Raw genomic sequence first — 27,538 nt, 5'->3', positions numbered from 1 at the left:
ATACTCCTGTGAAGTGAAATTGATCACGTTCTCAACTAGCCGCTCGTGAGAAGGCTTTGAGGGGTTCACCGAAAATTCTCTACCGCGCTTGTATGCTGTTACTTCCATCATTCACCACTTCTGGCACAGCCATTACTTCTGCTACCTTTTAGCTACAGTCTGTTACGCCTGGCCGTATATGCAAAGTGATTAAAAACAACAAAAGTAGTGTCCCTGATGTTGGCCCATTTTTGTCACCTGAAACACCGTGTAGAATGTTAGTGGCACTGGAGCCCATCAACAGCACTTGAACAAGCAGATAAGGCATATGAATAATGCCATAGCAGAGCCTGGGCAGAACAATATGATACTTAGGCTTAAGATCAGGCTGCAGAAAGGCCACATGCTTGGTCTATAGGCCACCAAATAGTAACATTACGGTGGGACAGGCAATAAACAAAGAAATAACTACTGCATGTAGAAATGGGACAGCAGTTATGGGGGATTTTAATCTACATGATGATTGATTTCACCAGGTTGGTCAAGGCAGCCTTGAGTTTATAGAATGTATCCGCGATAGTTTCCTAGAACAGTATGTAATGGAACCTAAGAGGGAACAAGCGGTCCTAGATCTGGTCCTATGTAATGAGACAGGATTGATTAATGATCTCAGTTAGGGATCCTCTGAAGGAGCGATCACAATATGGTGTAATTTAAAATACAGATGGAGGGTGAGAAGGTAAAATCAAACACTAGTGTTTTCTACTTAAACAAAGGAGATTACAATGGGATGAGAGAAGAGCTAGCTAAGATAAACTGGGAGCAAAGACTTTATGGTGAAACAGTTGAGGAATAATGGAGAACCTTCCAAGCGATTTTTCACAGTGCTCAGCAAAAGTTAATACCAACAAAAAGTAAGGACGGTAGAAAGGGAAAATCGACCATGGATATCTAAGGAAATAAGGGAGAGTCAATTTGAAGGAAAAAACATACAAAGTGTCAAAGATTAGTGGGAGAGTAGAGGATTGGGAAATCTTTAGGGGGCAACAGAAAGCTACTAAAAAAAGCTATAAAGAAGATTAAGATACGTTATGAGTAAACCTGCTCAGATTATAAAAACAGATAGTAAAAGGTTCTACAAATATATAAAACGAAAAAGAGTGGCTAAGGTAAACATTGGTCCTTTAGGATGAGAAGGGAGATTTAATGGGAGCTCAGGAAATGGCTGAGGAACTGAACAGGTTTTTTTTGGATCGGTCTTCACCGTGGAAGACACAAATAACATTTGAGTGACTGATGTAAATGAGGCTATGACAGGTGAGGACCTTGAGACGATTGTTATCACAAAGGAGGTAGTGATGGACAAGCTAATGGGGCTAAAGGTAGACGAGTCTCCTGGCCCTGATGGAATGCATCCCAGGGTTAGGGCTAGGGAAATTGCAAATGCACTCGTGATAATTTACCAAAATTTACTAGACTCTGGGGTGGCCCCAGCGGATTGGAAATTAGTAAACGTGACACCACTGTTTAAAAAAGGAGGTAGGCAGAAAGCAGATAATTATATTTTTTTATAATCTTTATTGTCACAAGTAGGCTTACATTGCAATGAAGTTACTGTGAAAAGCCATTAGTTGCCACATTCCAGCACCTGGTCGGGTACACATAGGGAGAATTCAGAATGTACAAATTATCTAACACCACGTATTCTGGGACTTGTGGGAGGAAACCGGAGCACCCGAGGAAACCCATACAGACACTGGGAGAATGTGCAGACTCCCCACAGACAGTGACCCAGCCGGGATTCGAACCTGGGACCCTGGCGCTGTGAAACCACAGTTAGCTTAACTTCGATACTAGGGAAGATACTGGAATTTATCATCAAGGAAGAAATAGCGAGGCATCTGGATGGAAATTGTCATGGGTCATAAAGGGCAGGTTGCGTCTAAGTAGTGGAATTTTTTGAGGACCTTACCAGTGCGGTAGACAACGGGGAGCCAATGGATGTGGTATATCTGGATTTCAGAAAGCTTTCGACAAGGTGCCACATGAAAGGTTGCTGCATAAGATAATGATGCATGGCGTTAAGGGTAAAGTAGTAGCATGGATTAGTTAATTAATAGAAAGCAGAGTGGGGATTAATGGGTGTTTCCCTGGTTGGCAATCAGTAGCTCGTGGTGTCCCTCAGGGATCAGTGTTGGCCCCACAATTGTTCACAATTTACATAGATGAATTGGAGTTGGGGACCAAGTGCAATGTGTCCAAGTTTGCAGACGACATTAAGATGAGTGGTAAAGCAAAAAGTGCAGAGGATACTGGAAGTCTGCAGAGGGATTTGGACAGGCTAAGTGAATGGGCTAGGGTCTGGCAGATGGAATACAATGTTGACAAATGTGTGGTTATCCATTTTGGTAGGAATAACAGCAAAAGGGATTATTATTTAAATGATAAAATATTAAAACATGCTGCTGTGCAGAGGGACCTGGGTGTGCTGCTGCATGAGTCGCAAAAAGTTGGTTTACAGGTGCAACAGGTGATTAAGAAGGCAAATGGAATTTTGTCCTTCATTGCTAGAGGGATGGAGTTTAAGACTAGGGAAGTTCTGCTGCAATTGTATAAGGTGTTAGTGAGGCCACACCTGGAGTATTGTGTTCAGTTTTGGTCTCCTTACTTGAGAAAGGACGTACTGGCACTGGGGTGTGTGCAGAGGAGATTCACTAGGTTAATCCTAGAGTTGAAGGGGTTGGATTACGAGGAGAGGTTGAGTAGACTGGGACTGTACTCGTTGGAATTTAGAAGGATGAGGGGGGATCTTATGGAAACATATAAGATTATGAAGGGAATAAACAGGATAGTTGCGGGCAGGTTGTTTCCACTGGCGGGTGAAAGCAGAACTAGGGGGCATAGCCTCAGAATAAGGGGAAGTAGATTTAGGACAGTTTAGGATGAACTTCTTCACCCAAAGGGTTGTGAATCTATGGAATTCCCTGTCCAGTGAAGCAGTTGAGGCTCCTTCATTAAATGTTTTCAAGATTTGCGTGGGTTTCGCCCCCACAACCCAAACATGTGCAAGGTAGGTGGATTGAACATGCTAAATTGCCCCTTAATTGGAAAAAATGAATTGGGTACCCTAAATTTAAAAAATAAATGTTTTCAAGATAAAGATAGATAGTTTTTTGAAGAATAAAGGGTTATGATGTTCGGGCGGGAAAGTGGAGCTGAGTCCACAAAAGATCAACCATGATCTCAGTGAATGGCAGAGCAGGCTCGAAGGACCAGATGGCCTACTCCTACTCCTAGTTCTTATGTTCTTATCCAGCACATTGATTCACAAGTGATCGGGCCATTCTGCTGGCAAAGAATGAGCAGTGAGAAGGGATTCTGAGCAGTGGTGGGTGTCAGGTTAATCATCAAGGAAAGAAGTGGATTGCAGCCCTTCTCAATGCCTGAAGCAATGTCAGCAGCATCCACAGTAAGTCACATTTAAGTCAACAAGAGTGACACTCCTAATGCCGGAGATTCACACGTTTCTTAGTGCCATTGTTTTACAACATTATTCTCCTGCAGCATTGATGTTGCTTTTTTGGCTACCATCAATAAAGTTCCCATGTATAACCATACTTGGAGAGGGTTTTATTGGGCTTTTAAAATGCAACATCACAAGCAGATACACAAACAATACCGTTGATGCTGGAATTCGGAAAATATACACAGCACATGTTTGGTAAACATCCAGGAGGTGGAGTGGGGAATGGAGTTAATGTTCCAGGTTGATGACCTAGAACCATAGACTTCCTAGTGCATAAGCAGGCAATTTGGCCCATTGAGTGCACCGACTCTCTGAAAGAACATCCTAGCTAGGCCCACTCCCCCACCCTATCCCGTAACCTCACCTAACCTACTTTGGTGGACACTGGGCAATTTAGCAGAGCCAACCCATCTAACGTGCATATCTTTGGACTGTGGGAGGAGACTGAGAGAACATGCAAATCCACAGAGACAGTCTTCAAGACCGGAATTGAATCCGGGTCCCTGGCGCTGTGAGGCAGCACTGCTGACCTTTGTGATGAAAGATCGTAATCTGAAATCATTTAATTTTTATTCAGCTTTTTTAATAATAATCTTTATTGCCACAAGTAGGCTTACATTGCAATGAAGCTACTGTGAAAAGCCCCGAGTCGCCACATTCCGGCCCCGTTTCAGGTACACAGAGGGAGAATTCAGAATGTCCAAATGACCTAACAGCACGTCTTTCGGAACTTGTGAGAGGAAACCAGAGCACCCGGAGGAAACCCACGCAGACACGGGGAGAACGTGCAAACTCCACACAGACAATGGTCCAGCCAGGAATCGAACCTGGGACCCTGGAGCTGTGAAGCCACAGTGCTAACCACAATGCAAACCAATAAAAAGAATGACAATAATAGCAATAAATTCCCTTCCCTGTCTTTTCAATGATAAACAACAAATCCCTCCCACCCCTTCCCCATTCTTATTTTCTTTCAACAGGTAACGGTGATCAACTCTTAAAGTGCAAAATGAATGGCTGCTATCTACGGTAAAATTTGTTAATTGAGCACTTCACGGTATATTTAACTTTTCAAGATATAAAAATTCCATAAGATCTTCACGCCATAGTGAGGCATTGGATGGAGAAGATGATTTCCATTCTATTGATATCCGCCTACAAGCAATCAGTGAGGTGAATGTTAGAACATCGGCCCCTGCTCTTGTCTGCAACTTTGGTAGATCTGAAACCCCAAAATATAGCTATTAGAGGACAGGGATTCAGTTTAATTTGCAGAATGGCCGACATGGTTCTGAAGAAGGAGACCCAAAACTCATGAGTTCAGGAGATGTCCAGAACATGTGATTGGCGGAGCGAATTTTACACCATTCGCATTTATCTTCCACTTCGAAAAACAATTTATTCATTTTGGATTTAGTTAAGTGGGCTCTATGCACAACCTTTAATTGTATCAATCCTAACCTAGCACATGATGATGTTGAATTTATCCTTTGCAGAATTTCATACCATCTTCTAGCTCGGATCCTAGTTCTTCTTTCCATTTGCGTTTGATTCCAAAGTCATGATGCAGCTTCCTCTGCAATAATTCTTCTATAAATTGCAGACGTATTTCCTTCCTTCTCCGTTAACGATAGAATTCTTTCCAATCACGAGGAAGGTTGTATCAGCAGAAAGGATCTTTTTTGCGAATTCACGTACCTGCAAATATTCAAATTTGTCTGTTTGTGAAAGTCCAAATTTCATTACTAACTCCTCAAAATTCGTGAACCGGTTCTGCATAAAGAAATCTTGCATTACAATAATCCCTTTATTCTCCCAATTTCGGAATTTATTGTTGTGTTTCATTGGTTTAAACATTATGGGCGGGATTCAATGACCCCCGCCAGGTCAGAGAATCGTTGGGGGGCAGCGTAAATCCCATCCCCGCCACCCGCCGAATTCTCCGAAGGATGAAAAGTCGGCGATGCGTCAATCGTGCCGCCCGCCTTGGAGAATGGCAGGGGCGGGCGCGAGACAATGGACTCCGGGGCTGCCCATATTCTCCCGGCCGGATGGGCCGAAGTCCCGCCGACGTGACCATGGGTCACGTCAGCGTAAATCAAAACACCTTTTTAACGGCGTCAACCAGTGCTGATGGTTGACGCCGTCCAGCGTTTGGGTAGGTCACGGCCTGGGGGGTGGCCGCAGGAGTGGTGATGGCGTGGCCGCAGTCTGTGTGTGTGGGGGAGAGATGTGTGTGGGTGTGTGTGCAGCCGGGGGGGGGGGGGGGGGGGGGGGCTTTGGGGGAGTGCCGGGTACGAGGGGGGTGAGTGCCGGGGGACGGGACGGGGGGGGAGGGGGAGAGTGCCAGGGAGGGGGGTGCGAGAGCAAGGGAGTTTGTCCGCCTGGCCAGTTGCCATCCTCCAACAGTCACACCCATGCAGCCCATGCCACCTGGCTGGGGTGAGGGGGGGAATGGGCAATGATGACATGTCATTATTTCCCCCCTCCCCCACAGGCCGTCGTGTTTTCTGATCAGCCAGCGATGTTGGCCGCCGTGGCGGCAGCCGCTCATCTACATGTTGCCCTGGAGGGGGAGGAGGAGCGTGTCAGAGAGGTGGCGCAGGCTGCCGCAGAGGAGCATGCCGCAGAGGGGCCGGCGGCAGCCGCCCAGGCTGGAGGTACACCCGCCCGCCAGGACGAGGGGGAGGAGCAGGGGGAGCACGTAGTGGAGGAGAAACACGAGGAGGGGGAGGAGGACGTTGCGGCGCCACAGCAACGGAGGCACCCAAGGAGGCCCCGTGTGTACCGGCCCTGGTTGTCGTACCAGGACCTCACGGACTGGGAATGCAGGAGGAGACTCCGGATGAGTCGGGAAACCGTGGCACACATCTGCCACCTGCTGGCACACCTGGCACCGCATGGCAATGGGGGGGACGACACACCCTCTCCCTGTGTCCATCAAGGTTACGGTGGCCCTGAACTTTTATGCCATGGGGTCATTCCAGACGCCAGTTGGGGACCTGTCCGGCATCTCACAGACATCGGTGCATCCGGGCAGTGACAGACGCTCTATATGCCATTGCGCACCGCTACATCTGCTTTCCTGTGGACCGGGCCAGCCAGGATGCCCGGGCCGTGGGTTGCTCTGCCGTGGCCGGATTTTCCATGGTCCAGGGTGCGATTGATGGGATGCACGTCGCTGTGCGGCCAGCTGCAGATAACAGGGCCGTGTTCACCAATAGGAAGGGGACCTATTCCATGAACATCCAGGTGGTCTGCGACCACCGCATGATTATCCTGCACGTCTGCGCCCAGTACCCGGGAAATGTACATGACTCATATGTGTTGTCGCGGTCTTACATTCCCGGCATGTACGAGGGACGCCACCCCCGGCTGAGGGGCTGGTTGCTGGGCGACAGTGGTTACCCATTGCGGTCGTGGCTGATGACGCCTATACGGAAGCCATAGAATGACGCGGAGAACAGCTACAATGATGCCCATGCAGCGGCAAAGGGTGTGATAGAGAGGTGTTTTGGCGTGCTCAAAATGCGTTTCAGGTGCCTGGACCTCTCTGGGGGCAATGGTTAGGGCAGATGGGCTAGACATGGGCGGGTGGCTGTCCACCATTACCGGCTGGGCTTGCGGGCAAGGGACAGGCTGATAGCCGCCCGCTTCACTGACTAGGGGGCGTGGGAATTGGCGAGTATGGCCACATACTGCACACCATGGCAACACCCGAACACCCTCACCCCCGCCCACCCACCCAGCACTCTCACCCCCCCCCAACCACACCCACCCCACCCGCATGCACACCACCCCTCCATTGCAGATCCACCTGCGGCACGACGGCCGGGCTCTCACGGGCGCCGGTGGACGCGTGTCTATTGCAGGCCATGGAGGATGATGACAACCCGCTCTGCAATGAGCTCCTGGCTCTACATCGTTGGACGATGTCTGACCCATGGCCACAGTACCACCCTCCACCCGGACCATCCCTGCATGCGGCTGTGACATTGCAGCGCACGGTCCCGTTCTCTGCCCGGGGGGATGGTGAGGGGGGCCCAGGAGGAAGGGGGCAGACTCACCTGAGGCCGACGTAAGACCACCCCTCACACCCACACTGGCGCTCAAAGTACATGACATCCCCGCACGCTTCGGACAGAGCACAAAGACAGCTTCTGTAGGTGTTAAAGTGATTTTAATAACAAACAGTGCATACACGTGCCCGAGCCCCTAAAATTCGTCTGTGCCCTGCACCCGTGCCAACTTACTCAGTGTCTAATTGTTTGGCCTTACGGGCCCTTTGACTACGCCTATGTCGTTCCCCAGACGGTACAGCAGAACTGGAGGTGGACTCCTGCGATTCCTGCCCTCTGACTCAGGATCTCTTTGGCAGCCGTTTCCTGGGGCGTCCTGGCCTAGATGGGCCAGGCTGCGGCCCGGGTGACTGGGATGGCGAGCTGCCAGCCTGTCCTGCCCGTTGCCCACCCGATGCACCTAGGACGGAAGGGGGGGGGGGGGGAGTCAGAGGTGCTGCAGTGTTCCTGGACCTCCCCTATAGGGGGACCAGGGACGGGCGCCAGCAACTCCTCCTCCCTCAGGGTGCCCAATGGCCCCCAGGCCTATACATGGGTCGGGGGTGCGAACGGTCCGGCCATCCGACGCCCTCCCGACACCTGGCGCTGCCAGCCCTGGAGACCCGTGCTGGTATCGACAAGGGTCTGCAGGTTTGCAGCCATGGAGCTCAGGGAGTTGGCCATCCCTGACTGTGACTGTGCGACGCCGGCTAGCACATGGGCAATGGCGGCAATGCCCTCAGCGATGGCCTGCTGAGACTGGGCCATGGCCTGCAGGGATTGGGCCATTGCCTGCTGAGACTGGGCGATGGCCTGCTGAGACTGGGCCATGGCCTGCTGAGACTGGGCCATGGCCTGCAGGGATTGGGCCATTGCCTGCTGAGACTGGGCCATGGCCTGCAGGGATTGGGTCATTGCCTGCTGAGACTGGGCCATGGCCTGCTGAGACAGGGCCACGGCATTGAGCGCCTCTGCCATCTGCCGCTGGCGCTGGCTCATGACCTCCTGTGAGAGGGCAGCCAAGTCCTGGGCCACAGACGACGCCTGCACGGAAAGCCCCATGCCTCGCATACTGCTCCCCATGTCTGACACCGTCGCACCCATTGTCTCCACCGCGGACGCCACCCGTGCGGTGTCGGCCTGGGTGGCACACATGACCGGCAACACTCCCAGCTCCTGGACAGAGGTGCGCTCCTCCACCTGCAACTGTAGCCGCTGCAAGCCGGCTGTCACCCTCTTCGCTCGTCCCACGTTCGGTGGCTGCATTGGGGCTATGGGTGGGTGTGATAACTTTAGAACCCGGGATCCATCTGGGCGGCAGATGTTCACTTGCGCCAGGATGCCCTCCGATCTCCCGGCCCCTCTGCTGCTCCTACCTCCACCTGCTGTACCGGGACGGCTGTGTTGTGCGCACCATCACTAAAGTGCCCAACCGAGGTGAGTATCTCTGCGATGGTGGAGGGTGTTGGAGACAGCAGTGGCGTTATGTCGTGCACATCGTCCAACTCTGTGTCCATGGTACTTTGGGGTGGTGGTTCGTCTCCACCCATCCACTCTGTGTCACTGTCCTGTATTTCGGTTTCCTGGGTTGGGGTGTCCTTGGTAGGGCAGTCCTGGGTAGTGGTGTCGTGGGTAGGGGTGTCCTTGGTAGGGGTCTCCTGGATAGGGGTGTCCTGGGTAGGGCAGTCCTGGGTAGTGGTGTCGTGGGTAGGGGTGTCCTTGGTAGGGGTCTCCTGGATAGGGGTGTCCTGGGTAGGGCAGTCCTGGGTAGTGGTGTCATGGGTAGGGCTGTCCTGGGTCGTGGTTTCGTGGCTCGGCTGCGACGGGGGCCTGTGGCTGCCCCCCTCGTCACTGGGTGGCACACGACTGCGTCGCCGCTCCCGCATGAGACGGGGGCGTCGTCTCCCTATTGCTCCAGGTCTCTCCGTCTCCCATGGTCGCCGTGGGGCATCCTGCGGGTGCCGCGTGCCAGAGGGTCCAGGTCTCTCCGTATCCCGTGGTCTCCGAGGGGCATCCTGTGGGCGGTCGGCATCTGCGGGGATGGGTGCCTCGACGTTTGCTCCTGCAATACACAATGAAGCATGCATGGTTAGACACGCAGGCAGTGATCAGGTGATATGGGGGATGGGAGATATAGGGGAGGGGGCATATGGGGGATATGGGGGTGGGGGGATATGGGGGAGGGGGGATATGGGGACGAGCTGCGGTGGCTCACTTGCTGGTGGGCCCCCGACCTCTGCATCGGCAACTTCCCGGTCCTCAGGTCCGCCAGCCAGTTCCAGGGCCCTTTCCTCATGTACGGTGAGTGGCCTCTCATCAGCTGGGCCCCCTCCAGTCCTCTCATGCTCCCTATTGTTATGTGCGCGCTTCTCCTGTGGGGGGCGGGTGGGTGGCAGGGGTAAAGGGCAACTGTGTTAGACAGGTATATGAATGCACGCCATCGGTTGCGCGTATAGTGCAGAGGTTAGGGTTAGGGTTGGTTTCACCTGGGGGGGTGCCGCACATCGGGCAGAGGGGGGGGGGGGGGGGAGGACTCACCCTGGCTGCCCTGACGAGGTTGTTCACCTTCATGTGGCACTGGGTACCTGTCCGTGGTGCCAGAGCCACAGCGCTGACGGCCTCTGCCACCTCCCTCCACAGACGCCGGCTGAGGCGTGGGCGACCCTGCGGCCGTGTCCGGGGTACAGGAACTCCCTCCTCTCCTCCACTGCGTCCAGGAGTGCCTCGATGTCACGGTCCTGGAACTTCGGGGCTGTGCGGCGTGCGGCCATCTTGTCGGGTCTTCCGGGGTGGGGGGGCACGTCCTTTGAGCCGTCACCGTCCACATCGGGTGACGCCATCGCGAATGGCGTCACGCCGCTGCTAGCCCATTCGGGGCCGGAGAACTTGCGTTGTTTGGAGGGGCCCGACGCCGGAGTGATCCGCGCCATTTTTGGCGCCGGGTCCCAGACATTGCGCCAGGTTTCGGAGAATCCCGACCATGGTTTGAGTACATTGGTATCAAATTTGATACCTCACCTAATTTAATGTTGACAAAACTGTCTCCATAACTTTAATGTGGATGTTCCTACTGGATTTTTATAATTTTTCCAGGAGAAAAGGGTCAGGCAGCTGTTACCAATGCCCATAGGCCTGACTCCACAGGAGCCCGACTCCATCAGTTCCCACACCTCCTTTGAATCTTCAGACCATTGTAGCATCTTTTCAGTGTTTGCTGCCCAATAATAAGCCCAATAGTGCTAAGCCTCCTGGCAGTTGATCCTTCTGGTGAACTATTTTTCGGATCCTTGCTATTTTTCGGCCCAAATGGATGACAAAATCACTATTCGCAGAAAAAAGGATTTCGGTAAAAATACCGTCAAGCACTGAAATGGAAAAAGAAAACAAGACAGGACATTAATTTTTACCGACTGGATTCTGCCAGCCAAGGTCAGAGGGAGATAGCTCCATCTTTGCAAATCCGCTTTAACCTTATTTACGAGACTTGTAAAATTCAAATTTTCAAAACTGATCCCTAAGTATCGAAAATGGGAACACTCCTAAATTCACTTCTATCGTTGGTCGGGTGACAGGGAAACATTCACTTTTTTCCAAATTTAATTTATATCCTGAGAAACTCCCAAATCGTTTCGGTAGTGTCATGATGTCATCTATTCTGGGGATAAGGTCTGTCAGGTATAAATGATCATCAGGACAGAGGGATGGTTTAGGTTCTATTCCCCCCCCCCACCCCTCCCCCTTTATTATCCACTTCAATCTAGTCGTTGATTTATAGAATTCCTACAGTGCAGAAGGAGGCCATTCATCCTCCACCAAGTCTGCACCCGCCGTTGGAAAGAGCACCCTACCTAAACCCATGCCTCCACCCTATCTAATCTTTTGGACACTAAGGGGCAATTTATCATGGCCAATCCACCTAACAGGCACATCTTTGGACTCTGGGAGGAAACCAGAGCACCCGGAGGAAACCCACGCAGACACGGGGAGAACGTGCAGAGTCCACACAGACAGTGATCCAAGCCGGGAATCGAACCTGGGACCCTGGAGCTGTGAGACAGCAGTGCTACCCACCAAGCTGCCCAATCTCAAAGAAATGGTCAATGGTTCAATTATGAATGCAAATAAGAGAGAGGAAATAGGGCATACTTAGAACATAGAACATTGAAAAATACAGCACAGAACAGGCCCTTCGGCCCACGATGTTGTGCCAAACTTTTGTCCTAGATTAAGAACAAATTAATCTACACCCCATCATTCTACCGTAATCCATGCACCTATCCAATAGCCGCTTCAAGGTCTCTAATGTTTCCGACTCAACTACTTCCACAGGCAGTGCATTCCATGCCCCCACTACTCTCTGGGTAAAGAACCAATCTCTGACATTCCCCCCAATATCTTCCACCATTCACCTTAAATTTATGTCTCCTTGTAATGGTTTGTTCCACCCGGGGAAAAAGTCTCTGACTGTCTACTCTATCTATTCCCCTGATCATCTTATAAACCTCTATCAAGTCGCCCCTCATCCTTCTCCGTTCTAATGAGAAAAGGCCTAGTATCCTCAACCATTCCTCGTAAGACCTACTCTCCATTCCAGGCAACATCCTGGTGAATCTCCTTTGCACCTTTTCCAAAGCTTCCACATCCTTCCTAAAATGAGGCAACCAGAACTGCACACTATCAAATGCTTTACTAAAATCCATGTACAATACATCCACTGCTTTACCTTCATCCACGTGCTTGGTCACCTCCTCAAAGAATTCAATAACTTGTCTCGTTCCCCTTTGTAACTGAAAATATTTCTAGTTTATATTATTTGTGCGAATGCTGGTCTTTTTTAGTCACCAAACGCACTGAAATTTAAGTCCTGTTCTAAACTGTTCCAATACTGCAAATAAATAACTCCATTCTATCCTGTCAAATGCTTTTTCAGCATCTAATGCCACAATAATCTCCTGTTCTTTTCCTTCTGTTGGGGACAGTTTAATAGTCATAATATCATAGTCATATTATTAAATATTAACATATTTAATAGGCATCTCACATTAGATTACAAGTATCTTACCTTTTACAAAGTCCGTTTGGTCTCCCTCAATGATCTGTGAGCGACTTCACGGTGCCGAGGGCCTGGGTTCAACCCCAGCAACAAGCTTTACATTAAATAAAACAAATAATAAGAATTGAATTTTATAACTATTCCAGTACCATGTACTCGGGAGGATTTGAAAACATGGATGAGAATTTTGAAATTGAGACGCTTTCTCATGAAGGGGTCAATGTAGATCAGTGAACGCAGGGTTGACCAGGGACGTGGTGCGAGTTAAAGTAGGCAGTAGAATTTTGGATGACCTCTAGTTAATAGAGGGTAGACTGTGGGGACCAGCCAGAAGTATATTTGAATATTTGTTCGAGAGCTAACAAAGGCATGAATGAAAATTCCAGCAATACATGAACTGAGACAGGGGCAAGTCAGATTCTATTAAGGAGGTGGAAATAGATGGTCTTACTGGTGGCAGGAATACTTGTCAAAAGCTTAACTCAGAATCAAACATGTCACCAAGGCCGTGAACAGACTGGCTTAATCTCCCAGCCTGTTTCCAGGGAGGGCTTGGAATTAGGGAACAGAGTTTGTTTTCAAATTCCCCCATGGCCTCACCCCTCCCTATCTGTACGCTACTCCAGTCCCACCAGCCTCTGAGATATCTGTACTTTTATTTCAGGCCTTGTGCGCATCCCCAATCGTAACCACTCCACCTTTGATGACCATGGGCGGGATTTACCAACTGTTCATACCGGTGGGAAATTCTGGTCCCACATTGACGCACGGGTTTCCCGGCGATGGGTGCAGTTAACGGAAAAACCCGTTGACAACAGCGGGACCGGTAAATCCCGCTGGCGGGCCGCCTCCACTGCTAAAAGACACGTGGCGGGGTGGTCGGCAAATCCCGCCCCATATCTTCAATTACCCGGGACCTGAGCTCTAGAATTCCCTCCCTACACCTCTCCATTTTCCTCTTTAAAACAATTCTTAATGCTTTTCCCTTTAACTAAGCTTTTGATCATCTGTCTGAATATTTCCTTATGTGGCTCGGTATCGCACTTAGCTTTTCACTCCACAGTAGTATTATACAAGAAAAAAAGTCTTTCTGATATTTATTTGGAGGAAATTTCTGCTCATCCAGTATTGGGTGTTGGATGAGCAGGCTTGATAATTTAGTAACCGTGTAAGAGCCAATTGAAAGTGGTGAGGTAGAGCTGAGTGTCGTCATCCTACCTATGATGTTGGATGATATCGCCGAGTGACATTACGTAGATGAGCAGGGGTGGGTGGGGGGGGCTGAATAGATGCTCAGGGTCACCAGAGTTAATGGTGCATGAAAAGGAAGAAGAGCTATTGCAAGAGATACTCTGGCTGCGATTAGATAGATGAGAATGGAGCTAGATGAGAGCAGCGCCAACCAGCCAGATGACCAGGGTGACCAACTCTGTGGGGAGACACTTCAGACGGTTGGGCTCATTTGACTGGGGAGCGGTTGACAAGACTACACATATAGTCGGGAGCCTCTCACCACAGCCCCCCTCCCCCACCCTGTGGCCTGCTGGACCCCAAGCCAAATCCCTGCCTGAAACTCCCACGGACTCCCTCTTTCCCCCTCTCCCCAACAGACAGGTCAAGAAGGAAAAGGAGGAATAGGCTACACATCACAGTCATATGAAGTGTCATTTGTGATTTTGATGAGATCTGCTTCAGTACTCTGGTGGGGAAACTGCTCGAGTACTTCCTTTTGATTTCCCTTTGTTCCCATTGTTTTGTTGTATTATTTTCTGGTCCGTGGACTCATGATCAGAATCCGCCTTTAAGCAATGGACTTAAGCTGAGGCAGTCAGGGCAGTGTGTGAGGATTTGTTTTTGGAGAGGAGAAAACAGACTGACCAGCGCTGAGGGAATGTTAAGAACCAGCTTTGGAGGAAGTCAGTTAGTTTGGCTGGCTGGCAACCTGTGGGGGGGCGAGGAACAGTGGCAACAGTCAGTGACTGGTTCCTGCGGGATGTTTCTGAGAGAGCTGGGCCAAAGTGGTTAGACCTTGAACAAAGAAGGAGCTCTCTCTCTCTCTCTCTCTCTAACATAAAGACTGCCGTATTGTTCTAAAACCAGTGAGTGCTTGGCACATCATTACTATCCAGTTGAAATGATCTTGAATCCACAAAGAAAGCTGACAGCCTTGCCAGAAAAAAATTCTCTTCAACTTAGAAGGAAGAAGCATCAAAACGAGATCTTGAATTCCTGAAAGACTTTAACGGAAAACCATCATTGTGCATCGGAGATCTTTTATCCTTTTCATTTTATAATTTTTCTTCCCTCTTAGTTACTGGAAAGGTGGGTGGATTGTTGGGTAACAGATATTCAGTTACATTTTTGTCAGTTACTTATAAGATTGTTAACTAATAAAAGGTTATTTGTGTTAAATTTACAAACCTGGTATCGGCAGTTTATTGGGCTCAGCCAAGGTCCTCAGGTATTTTAAAATAACTTCTAATTTCACTTGTGTTGTGACTCCGGGTCAAGTGGGGCTGGAATTGACCGTGCTCTAGCCTGGAAGCCATGACAAGACCCTGTTTGGAGGGATTTAAACCGTTCAGGGAAAGATGTGAACAGGGTTTGGGGGCAACAACACATTCAAGGACTTGAAAGAGAAGGGAGGTTAGAGAGAATGGTAGTTTACATGGGTGGAGAAGTCACGAGTTGTTCGGCTGGATTTTCCACAGCCCTGCCCCGAAATTGCGTTTGGCGCGGGGGCGGAGAATCGACTTTTACGTCCGAAATGCGCTGGTGCCGCTCCGGAGAATCGCTCACGTGGCTGGGGGGCCAATGCCAGAGGCCCTCCCAGTGATACTCATATCCTGACCGGCCGATTTCCTGATGGCGTGGTTCTAACCACGCCTGACCAGTCGGGACTCACACGCGGCGGCTGTGGACTCAGTCCGTGGCCGCCTTGGTGGGGGGGGCGGGTTGGAAATCCATCACCGGGGATGGGAGGGCCTTATGGACGGCCGGGGCAGCAGTCGGGCGGGTCAGATGAAGCAGCGTGGGGCCGATCGGGGGAACCTTCTTTCTTGCTGATTGTCCGCGGTCCGAGTCCGCCATGGCGTTCGGCGCGGCCAGTGGAGGCCGCCGCCGCCCACATGCGCGGACTCGGAACCGGAAGTGCAGGGGCCCGTATCCGTATCCAAAGCTGCACGAAGCTCCCCGGGTCCCTGCTAGGCCCCTGCATGTGAGTGAATTGCTCTATATTTTTTTCAATAAAGTCTAGAGTAAAACGCCGGCGTGGGGACATAGCCCCTATTTTTGGAAGATCCAGCCCGTTGTCTTTTGAGAAGAGGTTGGATGACAGCTGATATTATGTAGAGAGGGACAGCTTCCAAAAAAAGGGAGGGCTGCTTATAATATTGGCAAACAAGGATGCTGGGTTCGCGGCACATCACTATTTTCCAGTGCCTTGACAGCGGTGTGAATGCGTTCCACTCTGCGCATTCAGTGAACACTATTTGCATATCATGAGTGGGCCTGAGCCAATATTCTCCTGGGCTTCTGCGATTCTCTGCCTCTCCACCAGGGGGAATTCCCGAAGGCGAGGTTCACTTGGGGTTTAAAAAATTGTGAAACGGGTGCCATGGCTGCTGATGGGGAGGGAGTACAGAAAGTGTGCAACATCGCCATAGTGTGCTGACAGTTGTGCCGCTGGCTGGGGGGAGTAGTGGGGAATGGCCAGGAGGTAGGCTGTGGGGTCGGGGCAGATGGGCATGGGACACCATTGCCGCAGCCTGCAAGGCAGCCATGCAGCTGCGCATGCCGTTGACTGCCATTGTGACTTAGTGCCATGGGTTGTTTGGGTGTCTCTCCCGGCCACCCCACTAGGTCCCCTCTGGCTCCATCCAACCAATCGGCGAGATGGGTGCGCTCCGGCACAACCAGTGCCATTTTGTTAGCTTGGATGAGTGTGTGTGGGGAGTGAAGTGTGTATATGCGTGACAGCTTGTCAGCCTCCTGACTGTCAATCACGGACCCAGCAAATGCGGTACCATTTCCCATTGGAATCGATTGTGTTCCGCTTGCTGCCAGAGCTAGCCCCTCAACAGTCACTGAATCGGTCCCGGTGCGGCGCCAGTTTTGCTGTCATAAATGTCCATGAATCCTGCCCCAGAGTCAACACTTAATCTCAGTAAAGGAGAATTCTTCCCCCTGTCTTTATCTGGCCTATATGTGGCTCCAGACCTACAGCAACGTATTTGACTCTAAACTGCCCTGTGCCGTGACTAGTAAACAGGACCTAGTAAGTATAGGAATACCTGCCTGAATAAATTTACTGTGTGATTGAAGTTACAAAGTCTACAACACCAAGTATGTCTTCTGCCTCTGCTTTAATTTACTCTGTGCCACTGGCAAGGCTAGGATTTATTGTCCATCCCTAATTGCCCTTGAAGGCTGTGGCGAGTCATCTTCATGAACTGATGTAGTCCATTTGGTGTAGGTACATGTACACTACAGGTGGAATGGAGTTCCAGGATTTTGACCCAGTGACAGTGAAGAAATGGCAATGTCCAAGTCAAAGTGGGTGACTTGGAGGGGAACTTGTAGATTGGGGGTTCCTATACATTTGTTGCCCTTGCCCATCTATGTGGGGTTTGGAAGATGCTGTTGAAGAGGCTTGTCAAGTTGGAGTGCAATTTGCAAATGATACACCCTGCTATTGCTCAACGCTAGTGGTGCAGGGGGTGAACGTGATAATCAAGGATGATAATCAAGTGGGCTGCTTTGTCCTGGATGGTATTAAACCTCGGAGTGTTGGAGCTCCACACATCCAGGCAAACTGGGAGTATTCCATCACAGTCCTAACTTGTGCCTTGTGGTGCACAGGCTCTGGGAGTCAGGAGGCTGTTTCTGAGAGAACCGTTCCCTCCACATGATCCACCATCAGCTTCCCTGACACCTTCCTTGTAAATACAAGATATGCACCACCTGTCGATTTCCTCCTGCATTGCTGCTTTCCAGTCCTGTAAAAGGTGCACAATTCCTGCTATTGCCAACGATCAAATTTAAAATATCCATAAGTAAAACACCTACATGATTAAATCCATCCATGACCTTCACCTCCCTACTTAACATATTTCCTCCTCGTAGAAGACTCTCTTCTGCAAACCGCACCCCCCCCCACTCCGCTGAGAGCTGCATCATCTGCCCTAGCTCCTCTAGTTCCCTCATCTCCTTGAAGATCTGCCTTAAAATTAATTCTTTGATCAAGTTTTTGGTTACCCAATATTTTGTTCTTTGTAAACACAAACGGAAAAAAGTTGACTGAGTCAAAGTGACTTGGGCTGTTAAGTCAGAGGAACAAAACACAAAATCAAGGTTTAACCATCTGACCAACATATCACTGAGGCAAATGGCCCACAAAAGGCAGCAGCAGCAGCACAGGTGCCTATACAAAATGTGCCCTGTCCTGGAGTAGTTGGAATCGGGCAGGCATTCACTTAACCCTGGGTGGTTTATTAACTAATAAAAACTGAAATGAAATGGTCAGGAGATGGATATTGTTTTGCAACAATTTTATTGTGGTTCAGCAGGTGGAAAAAACATTTAGAAATTATCGTGCATCTCCTACAATGTTTGGTGGCTGATGAACATTTACGAAAGGGCAGTTAACAGTTACTATATTTCCCGACACATACTTTGTTAATGAGAAAAATGGTGACACTCTTTTCCTCTGGAATTTCTTTTTGAGGATAAGCAATTTTAGACCTCCTAAGATAGAGAAAGCAAAGTGGAAAAGAAAGGTCCCTTTCAATTGTCCCGACAGACGAAAAAATTGTTGGACATGCAAATTGTGCAAAAAGCTGTTGTATTGCTGATGATAAAGCTTGAACCTGGGCTCAAAGAAATGTAACAAACAGCTTAATCCGTTCAAAATAATTTCCAGAGAAAGTTATATTGATCTTTCCATTCAAAACAGATTTGGTATCTATTTCTGAACATATGCAGAAAGAGCAGTGGATTGTTTGGAATATTCATAACTGGCAGGCAACAGGCAGTCAATAATGTCCACTTCTACCAGGCATCAGTCTTTAGAATTTGTTGACCAGTCGTATGGAAGGCTGCCAATTTTGATGTCCCCATGTTTCAGGAGTTCTTCCAATGCTTTCTTCTTTGGTGAATCTCCTAGATGCTCGAACAACCAATTCAGCAACTATACAAGGGAACAAGGCGCACATCTGTTAAACAAAATATTTTCTTGAATTGAATGAAATTACTTACCTATTATAATGAAAACAAATTGAAGAATGAGAGGTGTACATCTTTAAGAAAGGTGGTATTCACATGCCATCAACAAGTTATTATATAAGCATCTTATCAACTCAGGACATACCAAAATACTTCACATCCAATCCATTGCCTTTGCAGTGCATATCATTTACACAAGTAAACATAACAGTAAATCTTGTACATAAGATTTTGCAACTATGATGAATGACCAGTAAATTTGTTTATTTGGTTCTAAGGTTGAGGGAGGACACTGGGAGAATTTTCCACCTTTCCTTCAAATTGTTTACGCTCACCTCCAATAGTGCAGCAGCTCCTGAACAACAGTTTGCCTTTATATCATGCCGTTATTCTGCTAAAGCATCCCAAGTTACTCCACAGGACCATTATCAAACAGTTTGACACCGACAGATGACCAAAGGCTTGGTTAAAGGGAAGTTTAAATGATTATCTAAAAGGGAGGTGAGGAGGATTAGGGAGGAAATGAGAGTTTAGGATCTAAGCAGCAAAAAGCATAGCCATCTGAAGTGGAGCAACTAAATTGGAGATGTACAAGAAAAAAAAGAAACGCAGAAATCTCGGAGGGATGGAGGAGATTACAGAGAAAGGGGGGGGGGGCAAAGTCATGCAGCGATCTGAAAACCAGGATGCAAATTTTAAATTCGAGGCCAGGGGGCCGATGTAAGACAGTGTGCACAGGGGTGATGGGTGAACAGGACTTTGTTGCCTAAGATAAGTGCAGTTAAAAGAGTGGGAAAAGTGGGAGCAGCTTCAGTGCCAGAAACAGCCCGGAAGTGTAGCGGACCCGGGGAGAGTAGCGGACTCGGCCAGTAATAAAATGCTGTGGGGGAGGAGCGGAGCTCACCATAAACAGAGTGGGAAAAACAAAGAGTCACGTCAAAGGAAAATTATAAGTTAATTGGCTGGTAAGTAACTACTAATTTACATTACTATTCTAATTTATTTCAGTTAGAGGTAAAAGGAAAAATATTTTACAGGTTAGGAAGACTAAAAACCAGCTGGAAATTTAAATTAAAAAACAAATTTAAAAATAATTAAATAAAATAGAGATGCAGGACCAGGTGATGTGTTGTACTTGCATGATGTGGGAGTTGGTGGACCCCATTGTGGTCCCTAGTGAACTCATCCGTAGCAAGTGTTGGTTGCTGGAGGAACCTCTGCTCAGTTCATGAGCTGGAGTCTGAGCTTTAGAAACTGCAACATATCAGGGAGGGACAGATTTGCCTGGATGCTGTGTTTCAGGAGGCAGTCACACAGCTTAGATTAAGTACCTCGAACTCAACCAGTGGTCAGGAGGAAGTGAGTATGAGTGAAGTAGGTGAAGTGTTGGGTACTCTGCTACACAGACGAACCAACACGGTTGCAAATGGTACAACGCAGTTTTATTTCAAACATCTATTTACACTGGTAAACTGTTTACTAAGGTTCGATCATGACCCTTGATTCTGTGGACCTATTCCTAATTCTATCATGTAGTGGCACTCAGCACATGGTGGATGTCTGAGTGGCTTGTACTGAGCTCTGTGCCCTGAGCCGTCTCCTGCTCGAGTGCCCAGGAAGTGTTGTGTTCCCTGTTTTGTACTGTGTATGCTCTTGCCTGTGATTGGCTGTCATGTTGTGTGTGTTGATTGGTCCGTTGGTCTGTCCATCAGTATGTATGTATGTATGTGCTATGATGTTTACCTGAATATCATGACATCCCCCTTTTTCTTTACAAGAACATGTGCCTACGTGGTCATAAATAGAGATGTGGACTGAGTGTAGCTAAGTGTCTGTGTGTGCAATATTTACAGCATGTACATGGGGCTAAACTATATACAAGGGGCGATGTCGGGTGCGACATAACAACGAGGTTGTACCATAAACAAAGAAAGGGGCAATATTGAACGACAAAACAAATTCCTGTAACGATAAGAACAGAAACATGTTAACTCAGCGGTAGTATGAGTTCAATGTACAAGCAGTCTCATAAGTCCAGTCTAGTAGGTGGGCGATGAATTTGGGTTGACCGCCTCAAGGGTAGGTCTGGAACCACCGGCTGAGGAATGGGCCTGGCCACGGGCGACGACGGAAGGGGCATGGTGGGAGGCAGCTCCACGAAGTCGATATCAGGAACATCAGGGGGTGCGGTGTCGGTGTAAGGTCCCGTAGCGAGCGTGGAAGTAGGCGAAGAGCCCAGCGATTGCGCCTACGAATGGATCCATCAGGCATGCGAACCGGGAACGAGCGGGGAGCCACGCGTCGGAGAACTTCGGCAGGTGCTGACCAGCCACCTTCTGGTAGGTGGATGCGGACTTCGTCTCCAGGGGCCAGGGCGGGAAGATCAGTTGCCCGTGTGTCATATGCCCTCTTCTGGCGACCGCGCTGCTGTTGCATTCTGTGTAGTACCGGAGCATGGTTGGTCGTGGGTGCCAGAATGGAAGGCACAGTGGTCCTGAGGGCGCGACCCATCAACAGCTGGGCTGGTGAGAGACCAGTGGCTAGTGGGGCCGAGCGATAGGCCAGCAGGGCTAGGCAGAAATCCGATCCGGCAGCAGCAGCCTTGCAGAGGAGCCGCTTGACAATGTGAACGCCCTTCTCCGCCTTTCCATTGGACTGGGGATGTCGAGGACTGGACGTCACGTGTGTGAAGCCATACGAGGCAGCAAAAGATGACCATTCCTGGCTGGCGAAACAGGGCTCATTGTCCGACATGACAGTCATTGGAATGCCATGGCGAGCGAAGGTGTCTTTGCAGGCCCTTTTGACAGCGGACGATGTCAAATCGTGCAGGCGTATGACCTCTGGATAGTTGGAAAAGTAGTCAATGACAATGACATAGTCCCTGCCGAGCGCGTGAAAGAGGTCCACACCCACCTTCGCCCAGGGGGACGTCACCAGCTCATGGGGCAGAAGTGTCTCAGGAGGTTGCGCCGGTTGAAACCTTTGGCAGGTGGGGCAGTTGAGCACCATATTGGCAATGTCATCACTGATGCCCGGCCAGTATACCACCTCTCGGGCCCTCCGCCTGCACTTCTCGACCCCCAGGTGGCCTTCGTGTAGTTGGTCGAGGACCAGCTTGTGCATGCTGTGCGGAATCACAATCCGGTCCAGCTTTAGAAGGACACCATCAATGATAGGCAAGTCGTCTCGGACATTGTAGAACTGCGGGCACTGCCCTTTGAGCCACCCTCCCGTCATGTGGCGCATCACACGTTGTAGAAGGGGGTCAGCCGCAGTCTCTCGGCGAATACGGGCCAGACTGGAGTCATCAGCTGGCAGATTTGCCGATGTGAAAGCCACCTGCGCCTCGACCTGACAGATGAACCCCTCCGAATCTGGCAGTGTGCTCACTGCTCTAGACAGGGCATCCGCAATGATAAGGTCCTTACCTGGGGTGTAGACCAGTTGGAAGTCATACCTCGTAAGTTTAAGGAGGATGCGCTGGAGGCGAGGGGTCATCTCGTTCAGGTTCTTATTTATGATGCTGACCAGGGGGCGGTGGTCAGTCTCAACGGTAAACCGGGGGAGACCATACACATAGTCATGGAACTTGTCCAACCCGGTTAGCAAGCCCAGGCACTCCTTTTCGATTTGCGCGTAGCGCTGTTCTGTGGGGGTCATGGCCCGCGAGGCATAGGTGACCGGAGCCCATGACGCAGTGTCACCCCGCTGTAGGAGCACCGCCCCAATGCCGGACTGGCTGGCATCCGTCGAGATTTTAGTGGCACGAGATGTGTCGAAAAACGCCAATACCGGTGCTGTGGTGAGCTTAGGTTTGAGCTCCTCCCATCCCTGCTGGTGTGTGTGTAGCCACTGGAACTCCGTGGACTTCTTGACGAGGTGGCGCAGTGCTGTCGTGTGGGAGGCAACGTTGGGAATGAACTTCCCCAGGAAGTTGACCATGCCTAGGAAGCGTAGCACTGCTTTCTTGTCTGCCGGCCGCGGCATGGCTGTAATGGCGCTCACCTTGTCTGCATCCGGACGGACCCCTGACCGGGAAATGTGGTCCCCCAGGAACTTCAGCTCGGTTTGGCCGAAAGAACACTTGGCTCAGTTGAGGCGCAGGCCGCTATCCCGTATGCGCGCAAAGACGCGCTGGAGACGATAGATGTGCTCCTGTGGTGTGGTGGACCAGATGATGACGTCATCCACGTAGACGCGCACCCCTTCGATGCCTTCCATCATCTGCTCCATGATCCTATGAAAGACCTTGGATTCCGAGATGATGCCAAATGGCATCCGGTTGTAGCAGAACCTGCCGAAAGGGGTGTTAAAGGTGCATAACTTTCGGCTGGAGGGATCGAGTTGGATCTGCCCAAAACCCTTCGAGGCATCCAGTTTTGTGAAGATTTTAGCCCGGGTCATTTCGCTTGTGATCTCTTCCTGTTTGGGTATGGGGTAGTGTTGCCTCATTATGTTGTTGTTGAGGTCTTTTGGATCAATGCAGATCCGGAGCTCGCCAGAGGGCTTCTTAACACACACCATGGAGCTGACCCATGGCGTGGGCTCCGTGACCCGGGATAGGACCCCTTGGTCCTGGAGATCCTGCAGCTGCTGCTTGAGGCGGTCTTTGAGTGGCGCTGAGACACTGCGAGGTGCGTGAATGACCGGGATGGCGTCCAGTTTGAGCCGAATTCTGTAGGTGTAGGGCAGGGTTCCTATGCCCTTGAATGCCTCCTGGTTGCGGGCGAGAAGCGATTGGAGCTGTGCCCTGAACTCTGCATCCGGGAAGTCAGATGTGCCGTCTGGAAAGAGAGAGTGGACTCGTTGCACGAGGTGGAGAGCCTTGCATGCCTGTGTGCCTAGCAGGGAGTCCTTCAATGATCCGACTATCTCGAATGAGAGTGTGGCCGTGTGTGTGTTGTGTGTCACCTGGAGCTGGCCGGATCCCATAGCCGGGATAACGTACCCGTTGTAGTCGACCATCCTGCAACGGGACGGCCGAATTGGCGGTCTGACCTTCATGGCGTAGAAGGCTGACCATGCTATGAGGTTGGCGGAGGCGCCAGACGGAATGTTATCGGTGATCGGTTGACCGTTAGGGTGGCACACCATTCATCACCCGGATTGATCGTGTTAACTTGCACCGGCTGGTGGGTCCTGGCTGGAGACATTCGGTTCCCATCAATGACCGCAACAGGGAGGGCGTCCCGGTCGTCTGTGTCACTGGTCTGGATATTGTCTGGGCACGACTCGTAATAAGGAGGCTGAATGGTCCGCACTTCCCTGCGAAATTGTCGGAGTTGGGGAACATTAACAGGTTGAGCTGCTCGACAGCAAGCAGCGTAGTGGACCACCTTGCCACAGCGGAGGCATTGTCGGGTTCTTGCGGGACATTGCCATTTTAAATGTGCGGCTCCACAATTGCCGCACGTCGTGACGTCATGGCATTCGTTGCGCCAATGCGCATGCGCAGTTCGGTCTTGTATCGAGCGCGCCTGCGCATCACGTCCCTCAGTGTTACCGTAGTTTTTGGCGCGCACAAGCGCGGGAGGCCTCGAAAAGCGCGCAAAATGGCCGCCCTCGTCCGGGCCGCGGGCCGGGAGGAACTCGATCGCCTGGACCTGTTCGGCCTCGTAGGGCGCCTGCCTCGCCGATCCGGCCGCGTAGGACCCCTGCCGCACCGATTCGGCCACCTGAAATTGGGTATAGGAGCTAGTCGCGTTTTCGTGCAGGACACAGGCTTCGATTGCGGAGGCTAAGGTGAGGCCTTTTATTTTTAAGAGCTGCTGGCGTAGGGTGCCCGAGGTGACCCCAAAAACGATCTGGTCCCGAATCATGGAATCGGAGGTGGTGTCGTAACCGCAGGACTGCGCGAGGATGCAGAGATGCGTAAGGAATGACTGAAATGGCTCATCCTTACCTTGCAGGCGCTGCTGGAAGAGATACCTCTCGAAGCTCTCGTTGACCTCGACGTTGAAATGTTGGTCGAGTTTGAGAAGGACCGTCTTGTATTTGGTCTTGTCCTCGCCTTCCGCGACCACCAGGGAGTTGTAGACATGGATGGCGTGTTGACCTGCCGTGGTGAGGAGGATGGCGATCTTTCTGGTGTCCGAGGCGCTTTCCTTTTCGTTGGCTTCCAGAAAGAGCTGGAAGCGCTGTTTGAACAGCTTCCAATTAACGCCGAGGTTTCCAGCGACTTGCAGCGGCTGCGGTGTGTTGACGGTGTCCATGGCGCAGGATTGCAGATTCCGGAGGTTTTGTAGGTAGGTACCAAAATCATTCCTGGTACTATGAAGTGTTGGGTACTCTGCTATACAGACGAACCAACACGGTTGCAAATGGTACAACGCAGTTTTATTTCAAACATCTATTTACACTGGTAAACTGTTTACTGAGGTTTGATCATGACCCTTGATTCTGTGGACCTAGAATTATTCCTAATTCTATCGTGTAGTGGCACTCAGCACATGGTGGATGTCTGAGTGGCTTGTACTGAGCTCTGTGCCCTGAGCCGTCTCCTGCTCGAGTGCCCAGGAAGTGTTGTGTTCCCTGTTTTGTACTGTGTATGCTCTTGCCTGTGATTGGCTGTCATGTTGTGTGTGTTGATTGGTCCGTTGATCTGTCCATCAGTATGTATGTATGTATGTGCTATGATGTTTACCTGAATATCATGACAGTAGGCAGAGGGATCCAGGAAGTAGGGTTGCAGGAGCCTCAACCCTTATCCTTGTCCAACAGGTTTGAGATTTTTGCTCCCTGTGTGGATGAGAGCGGGGACTGTGGGGAGGATGAGCAAAGGGACCACAGCACCGTGGTACAGGGAGCCATTCAAGCAGGGAGAGAGAAAAGAAATGTGGTCATAATTAGGGATAGTATAGTTAGGGGCATAGACACTGTTATCTGTGACCAGGATCGAGAGTCCCGAAGGTTGTGTTGTCTACCTGGTGCTCGGGTTCGGGATATCTCACCTGGGCTGCAGATAAACTTGGAGTGTGAGGGTAAAGATCCAGTTGTCATGGCCCAAGCTGGTACCAACGGCATAGGTGGAACAAAGATAGAGGTTCTGCTGAAGGAAAACGAGCAGCTAGGGGTCAAATTAAAAAGCAGAACCAGAAAGGTAATAATCTCTGGATTACTACCTGAGCAACAAGCTAATTGCCATAGGGTCAATAAGATTAAGGAGGTAAATGCGTGGCTCTAAGGTTGGTGTGGGAGAAATGGGTTTGAATTCATGGGACATTGGCACCAGTACTGGGGAAGGAGGGAACTGTTCTGATGGCAGAGTCTTCATCTGAACTGTGCTGGGACCAGAGTCCCGGTGAATCGCATAACTAGGGCTGTGGATAGGGCTTTAAACTAAATAGTGGGGGCGGTGGGGGGGATTCCAGGTGTATCGAAAATTTGAAAATCAAAGTTAAAGGAAATGGTGGGAATGCAGGTTATTGATGAGGACTTTGAGCTACTTAAAGGAGACGAGGGCTCAGGAGAGTTTAGTAAAGTTTCCAGAACACGTAATATAACAGAGTATGTAAAGCACCAGAAATCAAATTTCAGGCATAGCAAAAAAGGGGGCAACTATGAGAAGATGGGCAGTAAACGCAGGAACGAGGGTGTAATAATAATTAGTGTCACAAGTAGGCTTACATTAACACTGTAATGAAGTTACTGTGAAAATCCTTGAGATACCCTCAATTACAACTCGAGAGAGATGATTGGTAATACAAAGGCTTTAATTAGCAGAGAACCAGACAGCTACCGAGAAGTGTGCTCACTGCACACTGCCCACTGGACATTACCTTATGTATGGCTCCCTGGGGGGGCAGAGTCAGAGGCGGAGTCTCCCAGGGTTCCAAACCCGGTCTTAAAGGGATCATGACATTGAAGGTACAGTTATCATTCATCACAATCCTCTAGTCACCGACTTGTGGGCGGAAACCGGAGCACCTGGAGGAAACCCACACAGGCATGGGAAGAATATGCAGACACCACACAGACAGTGACCCAAGCCGGGAATTGAACCGGGTTCCCTGGCGCTGTGAAGCAGCAGTGCTAACCACTGTGCTGCCGTGTTGTACTTAAATGTGCTCAGTATACTAAACAAGGTAAATGAGCTTGTTGCTCACATTGAAATTGGCCATATGATGCTGTGGGATTCACATGGCTGCAAGGGGATCAGGGCTGGGATCCAAATATCCATGGATATGTGGCCTATCGAAATGACAGGCAGATGGCAGAGGGGGGCAGGGTTGCATTGTTAGTAAGAAATTAACTTAAATCGATAGCAAGAAGCGATATAGGGTTGGAAGATGTGGAATCTGTTTGGGTAGAGAAGAGAAATCGCAAAGGAAAAAAGACCCTGATGGGTGTCGTGTACAGGCCCCCTAGTAGTAGTCAGGATGTGGGGGAGAAAATAAATCAGGAGATAGAAAAGACATGTAAGAAAGGCAATATTACAAAAATCATGGGGGACTTCAGTATGCAGGTGGACTTGGAAAGTGAAGTTGGTAGCGGATCCCAAGAAAAGGGATTTGTGGAATGTCTATGTGATGTTTTTTTGGAGCAACTTGTGGTAGAGCCCACGAGGGAACAGGCAATTCTGGATTTGGTGCTGTGTAATGAGGCAGACCTGATTAGGGAACTTAAGATGAAGGAACCCTTAGGGGGCAGTGACGACAATACAATAGAATTAACTCTGCAGTTTGAGAGGAAGAAGCT

At 50.0% G+C, this 27,538-nt stretch overlaps 1 protein-coding gene across 5 annotated transcripts in view; it reads right to left on the bottom strand.

Annotated features, from left to right (window-relative positions):
* Nucleotides 1-18,150: 18,150 nt before the first annotated feature.
* Nucleotides 18,151-27,538, bottom strand: part of LOC140427793 (uncharacterized) — a 181,087-nt gene continuing 171,699 nt past the window's right edge. For all 5 annotated transcript variants that reach the window (XM_072513453.1, XM_072513457.1, XM_072513458.1 and 2 more), the window contains one exon: nucleotides 18,151-18,803. In XM_072513453.1, coding sequence (XP_072369554.1) covers nucleotides 18,675-18,803 — 129 coding nt within the window. In that variant the 3' untranslated portion in view covers nucleotides 18,151-18,674. The remainder of the gene's footprint in view (nucleotides 18,804-27,538) is intronic.

The sequence above is a fragment of the Scyliorhinus torazame genome, chromosome 8 (assembly GCF_047496885.1).
Source record: "Scyliorhinus torazame isolate Kashiwa2021f chromosome 8, sScyTor2.1, whole genome shotgun sequence".
Lineage (NCBI taxonomy): Eukaryota > Metazoa > Chordata > Chondrichthyes > Carcharhiniformes > Scyliorhinidae > Scyliorhinus > Scyliorhinus torazame.
The sequence above is the reverse complement of the archived record's forward strand: the minus strand, read 5'-3'. Positions and strand labels throughout refer to the sequence as shown.